The sequence below is a fragment of the Curcuma longa genome, chromosome 10 (genome assembly GCF_044706935.1).
Source record: "Curcuma longa cultivar G26 ecotype Majalengka, Jawa Barat chromosome 10, ITB_CL_G26_1.1, whole genome shotgun sequence".
NCBI lineage: Eukaryota > Viridiplantae > Streptophyta > Magnoliopsida > Zingiberales > Zingiberaceae > Curcuma > Curcuma longa.
In genome coordinates this window covers 8,027,343-8,042,754 of record NC_133870.1, presented here as the reverse complement: position 1 = coordinate 8,042,754, position 15,412 = coordinate 8,027,343, and the positions used below count along the sequence as shown (strand labels likewise).

General features: G+C 36.1%; 2 protein-coding genes across 2 annotated transcripts; one reads left to right on the top strand and one right to left on the bottom strand.

Annotated features, from left to right (window-relative positions):
- The first annotated feature begins 1,538 nt into the window (after nt 1-1,538).
- Nucleotides 1,539-9,005, top strand: LOC141836147 (diphthine--ammonia ligase). Its single transcript, XM_074723566.1, has 13 exons — nt 1,539-1,673; nt 1,754-1,838; nt 1,921-1,992; nt 3,461-3,540; nt 4,267-4,492; nt 4,608-4,640; nt 5,217-5,299; nt 5,938-6,010; nt 6,220-6,550; nt 6,617-6,948; nt 7,834-8,156; nt 8,225-8,552; nt 8,648-9,005. Exons 2-13 carry the CDS (start codon nt 1,761-1,763, stop codon nt 8,852-8,854), a joined length of 2,166 nt encoding a protein of 721 aa, XP_074579667.1. The 5' UTR covers nt 1,539-1,673; nt 1,754-1,760; the 3' UTR covers nt 8,855-9,005.
- A 1,343-nt stretch (nt 9,006-10,348) lies between these two features.
- LOC141836593 (uncharacterized) lies at nt 10,349-14,448 on the bottom strand. The gene is given in 5 exon segments (XM_074724096.1): nt 10,349-10,698; nt 10,974-11,284; nt 12,729-12,871; nt 12,874-12,927; nt 14,248-14,448. Coding segments are annotated over 5 exon segments (735 nt in total). The 5' UTR covers nt 14,435-14,448; the 3' UTR covers nt 10,349-10,658.
- Between the last annotated feature and the right edge of the window lie 964 nt (nt 14,449-15,412).

Below are 15,412 nucleotides of genomic sequence, written 5' to 3'. Positions count from 1 at the left end.
GAGACTCTACAGAGATAAAGCAGCAGCAGGAAGGAAACAAATAGGATGCAAACTTCAGCAGAGGATTCAATCATAACTAGTGATTCTCAAGGACACTCCAAAATGATATTCATGAGCTGCTCCTCTGGATCAAATGTGATGATTCCCTGAAGCACGATATGGATAAATTTAGTAGTGTAGGATGCTGAGCATCTCGTTTCCCGATTTGAGTCCATGAAACTGACTGAAATTTATCATAAAATGATGAACATGGCTGTGAGACTCTACAGAGATAAAGCAGCAGCAGGAAGGTAACAAATAGGATGCAAACTTCAGCAGAGGATTCGATCATAACTAGTGATTCTTAAGGACACTCCAGAATGATATTCATGAGCTGCTCCTCTGGATCAAATGTGATGATTCCCTGAAGCACGATATGGATAAATTTAGTAGTGTACATACGAATATCGAAATTATTTATTGTAAATGATGTATTGATGTTAAGTCATTTGAACTTCTTAATCCTAAATTCTAAACCCTAACCTTTAAACCCTAGACCCTACACCCTACGCCCTACACCCTAAATTCTATACAGCGGGGTTGATTAGCGAATTGACAGATGGATTACTGCACGGAGCAGACAAAGAAAAAATGACCAAATAAAGGGTGACCAGATCCACAGGGAATCCAGTTTTTCCTAAAGCTAAATCTAATTTGTGAATTTTGAATTTAGGATTTAGGGTTTAGGGTTTAGAGATTTTTTTAAAATTATTTCATTGTACCCCTGAAAATTCTCAAAATTTATGGGTTTCCAAATCTTCCAATAATTGGATCGCCCTCAATAAGGGGAGCAATTTAACGATTCTTCTTTATTTATTTATTGATAGAATTTAATGATTTATGTTTTCAAGTTAAAATTTTGACTCAAATTTAATGAACCATGTCAAAAGTAAATAAAACGGAAACGACACAGTAAAAGCTTTCCGTTATAAATACATTCGGATTCGGATTCGGATTTGGATTCGGATTCGGATTCGGCGGCGGCTGTATTGCACGTATACAGCTTAGTAAAAGTAAAACCCTAGTAGGAGGAGGTGTGCAATTTCCTGGAGGGGGCTGCGGCGATCGATTTCTTCTTCCTGTTTCTCGCGACGCCTCTGAAGACCGCCGCCTGTGCGTCCGCCGGAGAAGAGGAACGCCGAAACCCCTATTTGAGGTGTTCTCTCCTTCTCCTCCCTTCTCACAGATCGTGATCTCTGGTCTGATCTCCAAGAAAATTGGCCTGCATCGAACAGAGAAACAGAAAGACCAGCAGCAGCAAGATTCCTGTCAGCACTAGAGCCAACAGCAACCTTAAGTCCTCTTCGTTTGCACTCCGTGAAGAGTTCAAGAGCTCCAGGAAATCCAATTCCTGCCTCCGGCTTCGCATACTTAGCAAGCTGAGGTGTTCTCTGCACCGCAGCGGCAGCATATCTTCGGCCTCTATTGGCTTCAATCCGGGTCTGATTCAGCCTCAAAGTACAGCTGCATTCTTGAAGCACCCAAGGACCCCAGCAAGTGCTTCAGCTGTGGATTACCAGACTGCTGATTCTGAACATCTAGTAAAGAGACTACGAACTGGCCAATCAGACGAGGTGATCAGCTTCCTTGTTGTCTCTGGCCATCCTCTTATTTGGAATTCTTCTTCGAATTTGGTATTCTTCTTGGTCTCACAACATTAAGAATTATTTGGCTTATTCTGTGAATAAAATTTTATGGCTAAACATGGTATCAGAGAAGCGATGAAGGTGGTGGCGTTGGTGAGCGGCGGCAAGGACAGTTGCTTCGCGATGATGCGATGCGTGGATTACGGGCATGAGGTTAGTCAATCGTTTTGTCTTTTGGGTTATAGCAAGTTGGTTCTTCGATTGCGAGATTTTACGGATTTGGTTCCGATCGCAGGTCGTTGCGCTGGCTAATCTTTTGCCACTTGATGATTCCGTGGACGAGCTCGATAGCTACATGTATCAAACTGTAAGCATCTTCTCTGAAGTACCCGATCTTCCTTTTTGATTCTGTCTCAGCGATCTTCTTTCTCTCTGTCTGCTTTTCTTGTGATATTGCGGACGTTACTGATTTGGTGTGTTTGCTATTACGTACTAGTTTATTTTATAATTTTGTAACTACTTACGTGTTTCTATACTTTGTGATTTTGTAAATTTCATCTTTTTTTGGAGGAAGTAAGTCAAGATCAGACCCGGACTTCAATATTTAGATAACAAGGAAAGATAAGATTTTGCAGCCTAATGATTAATTGAATCGAGAGATCTTATTTAAGAAGGGAGAACTGATGGGGTTGAGGTCACTTTACTACAACTGGATGGGATATACTCAGCTTCTAAACCACCGTAGCATTAATTCCATGACAGTAGATGTTGTGATGCACAACCTCAAACTATCGACCATTAGATTTGCACCATTATTTTCACTACCTAGAAAGCGAAAGTCACCTCAGAGTGGAACAGTGGAACTGATAGCAACCTCCTCGAATAGAACAAGATAACCGGAAAAAAGAAAACATACAAGAGAAAAAACATCATGGTTCAGCCTAATAGGAGATCAATTGGCTCAATGATATTAGAGAAAAAATGTTGAGAATTTTTGAACAAGTTATCTTTGTCATTTTCTACAAAAAGCTATTTTGATTCTCCCTTGGCTTCTCCCTCAATGCTGGGAGAAATTAAAACAAAACTTCTCCTTATGAACTCATAAGATGCAACGCTCACTGAGAATAAAAGCCTATTCTCTTTATGATCCTCAGCCTTCAAGTGGTTGACACACCTATCAAGACAATACTTGTATTTGATACAGGTCCTAACCTAAAACCCACAGCTATAAAATAGGTCAATACCTTCTTTAGATTGTTATTGGTTGCATTCTGTGTCTGTGGACCTTAGCAGTGCAGCACACATTGCATTCTCATGCTTGGCAGTGCACGCTGTGTCGTACGTTGAGTTGCACGATGCCCATGCCCATCTCATTGGAATTCCATCAAGAATTTTGTAGTTACTATTATAAGGCTCAATTGAAGGGGAGCCTTGATGCAACAGTAAAGTTGATGTCGTGTGAGCTAGAGGTCACGGGTTCAAGTTTCGAAAATAGCCTCTTGCAAAGCAGGGTAAGGCTGCGTAGCATATAATAGACTCTTTCCCGAAACCCCGCATTGGTGGAAGCTTTGTGCATCGGGCTACCCTTTACTATTATAAGGCTCAATGAGTTAGAAATTGTTGGTTAATGTGAACACGTCGTGTTGTATTATCTCAAGACATGAATGAATTCATATGTTTCTTTGGGGATACTTATAACACCTCTTTGCTACTCTTATCTTTGATTTTGTTGCTATTCATGAATAATTGTCTAGCATGACATATATGTTATGATTTTTTTTGTTGTGGGTTTGTCATAACTTTTAAGACTGCTGATCTGTTTGCCATTCCATTAGGTTGGACATCAAATATTGGTTAGTTATGCGGAATGTATGGGGCTGCCATTGTTTCGTAGAAGGATACATGGATCTATGAGGTATGATACCTTGATCATAATCCTTTTAAATCATACTTGCTGATTTCTATCTCAATGAGTTAGTTTTATATGAGGCCTTTAAGGCTATACAAGATAATAATCCCATATACCTTTTATGCACTCATGTGTTTCTACCGAATTTGCATTGGCTTGACTTGAGGTTTAATATAGTTTTTAAAAGCAAAAAATAATGCATCTTGTTCTTTGGGTTTTTTTTTTTGGTTTTATTCATCCATTTAAGATGTCTTAGAGCTTTGAAACATACTTGATAATTGCAATTTTTGAAAAAAAAAACTCTATCAATTAAGTTGAGCTCCAATAGAGTTAAAAAAGAGCATAATAGATTGAAATTGAATATACATGTTCAAAGACGACCAATAGATTATTTCATTAGAAGGGTGGAATTTATTAGAGTAGAAAGGATAAGGGATATATGGAGACGAAAGAAAATATTTGTCAATTGAATAAGAAATGTTTTAATTTATTTGAATGTTATTAATTATACTGCTTTTCATAGAGCTTTATGGAAGAATAAGATTTATACAACCCATCTCAAATAGTTGGAACAAACTAAGCGTGACAATGAACTTTGATGATTAATGCTTATACAATAAGTTGCCAAGGATCCCTATATATCTATCGTCTCAATCTACTGTAGCATATCGTTACTAAAGAATTCTGAATTCAGTTTGCTGCCATTTCTTTCTGATACTGTTTCATCTGCAGGCATCAGCATCTTAATTACAAAACTACTTCTGGAGATGAAGTTGAAGATTTGTTTATTCTACTAAGTGAAGTTAAAAAGCAGATTCCCTCCATCGCAGCAGTTTCTTCAGGTGCAATTGCATCTGATTACCAGAGACTGCGGGTGGAGAATGTTTGTTGCCGGTTAGGTCTTGTCTCTCTGGCTTATTTATGGAAACAAGATCAAACTTTTCTCCTTGAGGAAATGGTAATCCTTAAATTGCTTTATTTATTTACATGTGTGAAGAATCTCTAAATGAATCAGCTTCTCCATGTAAAATTTATGTTTCCCTAACTTTTTTTGGCTTTACTATTGATTTCAGATTAGAAGGGACATTATAGCCATCACTGTCAAGGTACTGATGCTCATTCTATTCCATAATCCTGTTGATTTCTAATCACTTTGCTGTGATTGGTTCAGTTTCTTAGCTGAAAATGATATGATTTTGCCCTTATCTTACCTTGTATGATTGATTTATCTCCATCTCCCATGGATGGATGATATTTACACTTGTATCTTCTTGTTGTCCACTTCTAATTAATAGGATAAAGACAATATATGGACATTGGTTTGATTCAGTGATAGCATGCTGAGGATTCTAAAACATGCTAAAAGTGAATTGGCACATCACAAGTAGTATTTTTTAAAGGTTTCTCAAATGGTAGATATGCTACAGTAAATAATATTATATTAACACATTGACTGCTAGTCCTTGTACCACTCAAGAGAATCTGATCATTGCACAGTAGAGATAATCATTGGAAGGATTGTAAATATACCTACTCAATATCGATATCATATTTTTTACAGGGAATGCCTGTCTGTTTTATTTTGTTCAAAAACAAATTGGGTACTCGTGCGCAAACCACTAACTTACTGTTAATAATTTGTTCTTTCGTTCATACCCTCAACATTCATCCAATTTATGCAGGTTGCAGCTATGGGGCTTGACCCTGCAAAGCATTTGGGAAAAGAACTTGCAAAGCTAACACCCCATCTACTACAGGTGAAAGAGTATGTAGGCACCTACATTATTTCATTGACTCTTCATTTAAGTACGAAAGATGATCGTTAACTAAAACCGAAAATGTTAGCAAATAAACTACAGAGTAACACACATGATTCATTTCTAATTGCAATTTTCTTTTACAGCTTCAGTGGTAAAGATAACTAGGAAATGCTTGTTTAACTTAGGTTGCCTATGGGTTGTAAATTGGTGCATGATAAATTAGTTTGAAAATTTGTGATACTCTGTAGAATATATCATACTGTTTCTTACTTAGTTCGGTTACTGCAATAATTAAGGGCGATTTAGATCTATAATAACACTAGATTTTGCTTATATTCATTAGCAGTTCCTTTGATTTTCTGTGTTGAATGGAAAGTAGATATGTAGTAACGGGGCAGTAGGCCCTGACAATGAGTGTGGAATCATGTCAAAATTTTATTGCAGATCCTAAAAATTGCAGCATAAAGCTTGTTTTTGTACTTATCCTGCTAGCTACTTATTGTCATTTTCACCCATGATTGGATAAGTTATCAGTCTTGTGCAATTTTTTAGTCAATGTGCTCTTACATGTATATTGATATTGTGCTATGAGAGTTTGGTTACTTATACTAGTGGTCTAATACTGAATTTCTCCATTTGATAGGTTATATGGTATAAATGTATGTGGTGAAGGAGGAGAATATGAAACCTTAACACTTGATTGCCCTCTCTTCTCAGTGAGTTCTCAATTCCATCTTATTTAATGCAGATTATTCTGATTAAACATTTTTTTGGGCTTCTCCAACTCTTAATGTTCATCCCAATACGATGACTAAGGTTCCATTCCCTCAGCTTGCTGTTTTGAAAATTGATTAGTCCTTTTCAATCTTTTTTCTTGATTTACGCATGTATTTTCTAATAGAAGATCAATATTTGCAACTTTCAGAATGCGAGGATTTTTCTTGACAAGTTTGAGGTGATTCTGCATTCACCAGATCATATTGCACCAGTTGGCATTCTTCATCCTTTGACTTTCCATCTCCAACATAAAGACGAGCTTTCAAGTTCCAATACTAGTATCACTAGTTCAACCAAAGCGGGTTATGTATGCGAAGTACAAGGAGAATCTAAACCAGATGATACAGTTGAATCTCTCTCCACCTCTTTGCAATACAATATTGCTGCAAATAAGAATCTGAGCTTAAGCATTTCTAGAAGCAACAAGGGCATGCTTTCCATCAGTTGCTGGGTTCAGAATCAATCCAACACTTCAGAAGGTATCAGCACTTCAACTTGCTGGTTTGGATGACTGGATACCAGTGATTAGGATTTTGCATTTGCAGGCCTACAGGAAGATCTCACTGCTGTTCTCTTCAAAATTGAGTCGAGACTCAAGGATGATGGTTTTGATTGGCTGAATGTTTTATACATTCACCTCTATATTTCAGATATGAAGAACTTTGCTTTGGCTAACGATGTGTACGTAAAGTTTATTACAGAGAAGAAGTGCTTCTTGGGCGTGCCATCTCGGAGTACAATCGAACTGCCTTTGCTGCAAGTTGGCTTAGGGAAAGTGTATGTCGAAGTTTTACTGGCCAGTGACCATGACAAAAAAGTTCTACATGTACAGAGTATCTCGTGCTGGGCCCCTAGCTGTATTGGTCCATACAGCCAGGTAAGGACTATATCTTAGTTGAATGTTAACCTCATTTAGCCCAAAAAATTATAGTTTATTCTTACATCAAAGAATCGTCAACTATCGTAATTGTAGGAAATATGTAAACTGTAGTATTAATTTCGGTATTAGTTAATGTTGCATTAGAAATGCAGGATGTTCTATAAGGTTGTCTTTGTTTTTGTTTTTTGGATTAATGATAATCTTTAAGATTGTAGATGTGCTAGAGGTGTCAATGACATATGCATGAGATGATTCTATCAAGCTGGATCAAGCCATCATGGCTACGATGGGCCGTGCTTGGGATGGCCTGACTCAACACTGCCTCCAGTCCAGCATGGTCTTGGGCACAACCTTCCATTGCCTTGCTGGTTTTGGGCTACAACTATAATAAATGATATAAAAAATAAAACAAAAAATGATTATGAAGAAAAATTCTGTGGTAAAATAAAAGATCATTAAATAATTTCCACTAAAACTTAGTAAGATATTATTTATAAAATTAGGTAAAAGTGTATTTGTGTGTGAATGTGTTGATTTTATTCTGGGCGGGCTTAATCTGGTGCCATTCCCATATAGAGAAACTCATGCCTGAAATGAGCCTGCAAGTTTGTCTGTTTTGGGGTCACACTTGGCTTGTTTGATGACTAGATTTGCATAGAATTATTTATCAGAGCTTAATGAATTTTCAGATGTCGTTTAGGATACTGTGTCGTAAATGGAAATATTAACATAGTCACTTTGTTTATCCTTTTCTTTTCTTTTTTTATTTTGGATAAAGAATCCTTTTCTTTCCTTGATATATAGCCTAGTAGTTATTGTTATACTCGTATATGAATTTGCTATTTCTCAACACAAGTTTTTAATTAAAGTCCTCAAATTTAGGCAACTCTGCATAGAGAAGTTCTCTATATGGCAGGGCAACTGGGACTGGATCCACCCACAATGGGACTTAGTTCAGGCGGGCCAGCTATTGAAACTGAGCAAGCACTAATGAACAGTGAGGCTGTGGCCAATTCCTTCAATGCTTCCCTCGCTTCCTCTTCTATCTTTTTGGTGGTCTATTGTGCTGCCTCTCTCACTCTCCGTGAGAGAACTCAAATTCAGCAGAAAATGGAATCTTTCTTCGAGAATCATAACTCGCAACAGTCCAACAGAATGCACAATCCAGTTTTCTTGTACATTCTTGCTCCGGCTCTTCCCAAAGGGTATTAGTACTTGGCCTTGTTTCATTCCACCATCTTTTTGTATGTCCTTATTAACTCTTGTTTTACAGAGCTCTTGTGGAGGTAAAGCCCATCATACACGTTCTTGCCAATATAGATGATGAAGCTGGAAACAGTTCACTACAACCAACTGGAAAAACTGCAACATGTGATTTTCATTTCGTCGAATGTTGCAGTTCTTGTTATCAGATTTACTCAGTTAGCGGAAAGATCTGTGCGGCCTTGGTTTCTGTCACAAAAGATTTGGCAACTAAGATCTGCTTCACAGATAAATCAGAACTTAGCCCAGTCGGTCAGATGAGAATAATCATAAAATTTTGTATTTTTTCGATCAATAAGATCCTTGTCGACCACTGTTTCTGTTGGGACAACTTGACGGTAAATTTCTTAAGAAACTATCCTCTTGTTTATGACCTGGTTTTGTTGAAGGTTATAGTAGCTTGGGATTCTAAAATCAAATTTTTGCTGTGCAGTATTTGAAGTTCTACTACACTACCAGTAGTTCGCTGACAGCAGAAACCCTGAATCTCATATTTTCAGAGGTTTTTGCTGAATTTGCAGAGGCAAACAAAAGTCTAAAGATGGGCCATGATCAGATTTTCAGTCTTATTCCAGTTTTGAGCTCAGGACGATCAGCATCCATGGAAGACATCATCAGTTGTGAGCTATTTGCTTCATAACTATGAGATACTCTACTGCTTTCAAACGTATTATTAAATAACTGGAAATGTATTTATTTATTTTATTTAATTTTTTTTTCAACGATTGAAAATGGTCTAACTTGCACAAAAGCATCAAGGTCGAATTGGAAGCATAAGCTTGGTAGGATTTCAGATGATTGCACTTGAGGTTCTTTTCAAAATGCTGTATCGATTGTTGTATTGATGGCTTAGAAAACCAATTAAGCTAAGCATTTTAAGTTATTTAAATTGTAAAATTAAATTGGTGACTATGCTCCTTTTAATTTAATTTTGTTACTTTTTTTTTAGAAAATAATCTGCAGAGCTAGCTAGTGAATAATTTCGAGATGGATCTCCCTACTAAAAAATCCTTGGAATTACTCATTCAGGTTTCCAACTACTTGTTATATTGAAACTCTTTTGTGATTAAATGCTTTAATGAATAATGTTTTATATCAAAATTATTTTAAGTTCCACTGAAAGGCTCTTCCCCGACAGTTCCTGTTCCGATGGATCTCGGCCAAGGTAGATATGCAGAGAATTCTTTATGTTGTTCCTCGGATAAGGTTTTGTTATCTTTGTCCCTCTCATCTGCATCCGATTTTATTTTATACTTTCTTTATTTTCTAGTGTTTTTTTCTTCTAAAAAACAAGTGTTTTTTAAGTTTTAATAAAAAAAAATCACCTCTTGTTCTATTGCTGATTTAGGTTAAGTTTCAATTTCCTGTGTCCCGGCCTTAGGATTTAATTTATTGAATGCTGCATGCAACTGACCATTTTTTTCAGAAAATAATAACAATAACGTTGCTTGTAATCTCCATTCGTTATCATTGACTGCTCTACGAATCAGTTTTTTTTTAATGTTATTCTCAAGCAATAGGGTTTAAGAGAAGCTACAAACAAACAGAACATAGTGAAGATGAAGCATTTTCATGAGATTTCATTTCATAATTTATTTGTTTTTCTCAAATAAATTTTGCAGAGATAAAGCAGCAGCAGGAAACAAAGAGGATGCAAACTTCAGCAGAGGATTCGATCATAACTAGTGATTCTCAAGGACACTCCAGAATTGTTCGATCATAACTAGTGATTCTCAAGGACACTCCAGAATTGTATTCATGAGCTGCTCCTCTGGATCGAATGTGATGATTCCCTGAAGCACGATATGGATAAATTTAGATACTGTGCATACGAATATTAATGTTAAGTCATTTGAACTTCTTAGCACAGGGAGCATAGGCAAGGCATTAACCTGCTTCCTTAGTAAACAGCTTCACAACAGAGGTAACATCAAATTCCTTGGCACAAGAAGGGATAAAACGAGTAATAAATACTGGACAACCTATCTGTTTTTTTTTTTCAGTATATACTAGCTGAGTTGAAAACCCATTTTACAGAGTTGAAACCTTGTAGAAAGAGGACAGACCTATCTCTTTCTATGTACTTGTCCACCAAAGAATCAATGTGTTTTCCAGCACTTGCCCCACATCAATCTTGAAAATAAACTTGTTTTCCTGCCAATATATGCTATGATCTTACTGCATGAGATTGACCTTTGTATCCTTCAGTCGTCTCAGAGAATATATTGGCAGGAATGCAGAAACTTTCTTATACACTCATCGTGTACACAAAAGCAACATTTTAAACATAAATATACAGCATTCTTTACCTCAACATCTAAAATGCTGTGGTTCCCAGTATGTCATTTAAAAAACACATCAAAAGAAATCTTCAAGGCATGAAATTTTCGTACCATCAATATTTCCCAGCTTATATCAGCTGGCGACAACTGAGATCTCAGAGCTCATGTATCATCTGTCTTGATCTCCATCATGCTAGCAATTCTGTACCAAAAACAACCGGGTCAGAAAAGATGGGCTTTGCAAAGCCTAGCAGCAATTCTCTCGAAGCCATTTCTTATAGTTCTGAAAGTCAAAATAATCAATCAGAAGCTTCAGGGACTTTTTGCTTTTACATACCGCTGAAACACTATCAATTTCATAAATGTAGATTTTACTGCATAAACCTTTATTTCCATCTTTATAAATGACAATAGAGGACAACACTATATAACCCCTCAGACTCTTATCGCAAAATAGAGTACGCCAACTGAACTTACTTTTCTCTGATGCTGAGTACATCCTTCAGAATCTCACATAACTTCTCCAGTTTTGCATTCACCTGCACTTCTTTGCTTTCTTCTGTTTGGGCGCTTGAGAAATTCTCTATGTCAGCTTCTACCGAACAAAGTTTCATATCAATTTGTTCAAGCATATGCTTGAGCAAGGTCTCTGAACTTTCTGAACTTGATTTTTCATAAGCTTCTTCATTTGGGCTGATGAAATGAATTTGTTGGTGAGAGGTCAACTGGTTATCTACAGGTGGAATGGCGACTTGTCCGATTAGTTGTGTTTCCTTGAGAGAAATCACCTGAAAGCAGTCACTGTTTCAAATAAATCCACCATATAGAGAACCTTTACCTTGAAATTACATATCATTAACTTATGGAACAATTCCTTTTAGTCATAAGGAACTCCATAAATAATGAACCTAAGATAAACACAAAACACTAGTAATATTTTAGTGACATGCTAGTTTCAAAAAAAAAAAAAAAAAAATACTATGTCAATAATAACACACAGCTAGAAGAGTAGGCTTTTCATTGACAATATTAACATCATCAGGTCACCACACGAATCCAAGATTGTAGATATATATAATGGAGAATGTACAAAAAAGAATAATACTCAAAAGGATTCACAACACATTACTTTGCCACCCTCTCAATTTTGTTTCCATATATTAATAGCTTCTTTTTCTTGGAAAATCTGAATCTTAATCCTACAAAATCCAATGAATTGGTAAAAAATACTTGGAAATATTCTTTTTTTCTTCAAGCGAAAATGACCCTTCAAGTCACATTTGAAAGAAATTTATCATTCTTGAACACTATGACTGTCTTTACTTGTGGGAAAAGGAAGGGGAAAGAAACAGAAGGTATGAAAATGGATAGAAACAAGTTTCCCCTCTTCTTTTGGACAGAAAGAAAGGGATGGAGGGAGAGAGATAGACAATTTTTCTCGAATTTCTCCCATTTTCTTTTGCCCAAATTGAACAGCAAACTACTCAACTGGCGACAGCTAGTTGTTTTAGAAAAAGAACTTAATTTATTATGTCAATTTTCTATATTTTTTTAAAAAATAAAAAAAGTAAATTTAATTTTATTCTTCTTTCTTTCCCTTCCCTTCAAGGTAACAAAGAAGGTTTACATATTTTTTCCCTTCCAGGGAAACCACATGAGAGACACACTTTATAGCTTCTCTCTATCCACTTTTTCTAAAAATCATTGTTTCTTAATTTTCATCTATTCCTAAAACACACAGCCTATACTATGAAGTGAACAAAGAGAGAAGATACAAAACAATAAACAATAACGCTCCAATAAAAAAACGAGGCTAAATGTTGCAATTATGCATCTTCCAGCCTAGAAGGATTATTCACAATGAACCAGGGAAAGGAAAGCCAACCTGACCTGGTTCTAGTGATGGAGAAATTCTAGTTGAACCTAATTTTAACTTGGTTAAACTGGAGGAACTAGTGATCAGCTTTGCCAGTGGTTCACCCACTTGCCTGATTGAAATGTCGTTTGGTTAGATATTGTTAAATTGCTGGATCTCTATTGGAATATGTGGCCACTTTTCTAGAATAGATATTGTTGCTAGAGCTCAAGGTTACTTAAACTGGTTAATGGAGAAAACTTCAGAAATAAATATAATAGTCACAGACCTATAAATCTTAGCAGAGTAAGAAAAGTAATCAATAATGCGGTGAATATACTCAATAAGCCTGCAGAAATAGATATTTGATTTTCCACCTCAGTAACCTTTGCTGAAAGTTTGTCGAGCACCTCAATTCGATTCTTTGATTTCTCCAATGCTTGTAACAACTTCTTCTTTTGTATTAGCAACTCCCTTGCTTCATTTTCCTTACCGATTTGGATGCTTTTAGCAGCTCTTTTTGGAGATTTTCAGCTGCCTCTGTAAGACGCATAAGCCTCAATCGCGCATTATTTGCTGGCAAAATATGTGATATTTAAGAACAACAATAAACTGCATATACAAGTAATGGATATTGCTTGCTGCAGTTCAAAAAAGGGTAAGTTAATGAATACCGAAAAGACTATCACATAACATAAACCAATCAGTGAATTATACAACTATTTGAGGTTTGCAACATCTATCCTGTCTTAGAATTCTCATCTTGTGACATTGTTAGGTAATGTCTACCATGGAGAGAATGGAATAAAGATGTTCAAGCTTGAACTTAAGGTAATAGAAAAGAGGGGAAATTAAAAAATAATTGTGTGATATTACACTATAATTGAACCCATAAAATTATCAGGATATAGTAGTCATCTTTAGAAAAGAGTGAAAGTAAATTATTTGATGTCAACCACAAGTTTCAGTGGCCCATGACAATGTGTAACCGTTTTAATGCTGATTAAATCGCATTGAGGCAATTGTAAAATGTATTATTTTATAATCAAATTTTATATTGTTAAATGATTTTTCTTGATACTCAATTAACTCTTTCAATATGATTTTGATGTTGAGAATGCTAAGAGAGATGTGTGAGACTTAGGGAAAGTTAAAATCAACAACAATAAAATATGAGAAGTTGAATTGATTAACACTGAAATGTGAGGATAGAGGAAGAAAAAAGAAAAAACAATTTAACATAATTAACGATGATTTAAATGATCTTAGAATACCCTCGTAAGTAGTTTAAAGATGGGAAAAGATCCTGACGGTGGACCTCAAGTAGCTTGGTCTAACATGAACACTATCCCTGTTAGGACCTCTTGATTTTATAAATGGTAATCCAACAAATGGTTTACATCCCAGAACGGTCACCTAAATACTCTAAGTACAAATTCAATAATTCTATTAAGAAAACCACGTTTGATTGATTCTTAAGTCTTAACCTTCTAGAATTTGTGGCTTAACGTGGACCAAAATTCTAATATTTTTTTATTGATTTCGTATGTTTGAGATAATTTTCAAAAAAAAAAAAAGTCGTCCATTCACAAACCCCTATACCTCAGAAACGGGTTGCTCATTGGAATTTTTCTTTATATCCAAAGATTTCAATCTTTTATATGTTCTTCATTGCCATTCTCCAGTTCACCACAAAACCACAATCCTATGATTTTTCTTCCGCCAAAACCAACATGCCACAAGATCATAACAGCTCTCTTAGCCCAAACGGACCAAGTATCCGAACGCTCATCAAACTTTCGTGAGACCATAAAGAAAAGATCATTCCTAAGCATAATAAACCCCTTGCGCCATCTTGTCCTACCGAACAAAGCAAGGGAAGGGAAACGAGAGCACCTTTTGAGCGGGTGATCTCTGCCTCGGCGCGCAGTTGGTCCAGCTGAATCCGCAGCTGGTCGGAACCCACGAGGCGCTGCTGCGGATGGTTGAAGGCCACAACGGAGGGCAAACCCGTCCGGCAAGGGATCGCCGGGGAGCCATCGATCGACCACGGGCGGAGGACGACTCCACATCGCAGGCTCATCTCATCTCGATCGGAATCCGCGGCTCCACATTGCGGGCTATCAGTACCTAGCACTTCTTTTAAGTCCGATCCGTTACTCCGAGACTTCATTGGGCCGGGCCGGGCCGGGCACGCACATGATCAGTGGCCCACGAACTCTGGGCTGCGGCCCATCAAAAGATCGGGAATAGGGAAAAGATGGTTAAGGATCAAGATTTAATTCACAGGAAAATGTGAAAAATATATGATTGATGACAGGGAACAAATATTTAAATTAGCATTTCTGAAATTGAGCTTAAAATGAATTAAATCATTTAAACTTAACTTGATTTCTTTTTTATAATGAGTTTAAGTCTAGTTCAAGTTTAACTTCAAGTTGGTTTGTTTAAATGTTACCGAATTTTTAATTTAAATTTATTTGATTATTTAAAACTATTATATTTTTTTTAAGTTGTTTGATTGGTGAGTAAGTTTGGCATTTCAAGTTTGTTTGCTTGTTTCGAAAGCTTCTTTCTCTATTTATAAGTTTGACAAGAGTTTGTAGATGAACATAATGATGTGAATCCAAAATAGAAAGATGTCTCATGAACAAATAGCAAATTAAAAGAAGAAATAAGTAAAGTCTAAATCCTAATCTAATACTCACAAAAACACAAACTTTAAGTATAAGAGATGAAAGACGCCATAATCTTGAAATTTAGATAAATAAAACTTTAAACGTCATAAGGGATTGTCTTAAGCAAGAGTTTCATCTTGTTTTAGATTGAAACAAATCAAAAAATTTATTTAGAAAAAGCCTAGGTAAACTAAATAATTAGTTTGGACTTAAGTCACCCTTACAATCTAAATAAAGATAGAAATTGAACTTACATGTGATAATTATCCATACTACATAAAAATAGGCTATTACACATCAAAATGTACGATCACTTACTCTTTGGTTGGTTAAAGTCAGTCCAATTTACATGTGATTTTTTTAGACAACTCATTGTTAATTTA

Excerpts from the sequence above, each read along its gene's own strand:
- LOC141836147 (XM_074723566.1), top strand. The coding sequence starts at position 1,761 with ATGAAGGTGGTGGCGTTGGTGAGCGGCGGCAAGGACAGTTGCTTCGCG. Across the intron at positions 5,300-5,937 it reads CATCTACTACAGGTGAAAGA|GTTATATGGTATAAATGTAT; the intron begins GTATGTAGGCAC and ends TCCATTTGATAG. Across the intron at positions 6,949-7,833 it reads GTATTGGTCCATACAGCCAG|GCAACTCTGCATAGAGAAGT; the intron begins GTAAGGACTATA and ends CCTCAAATTTAG.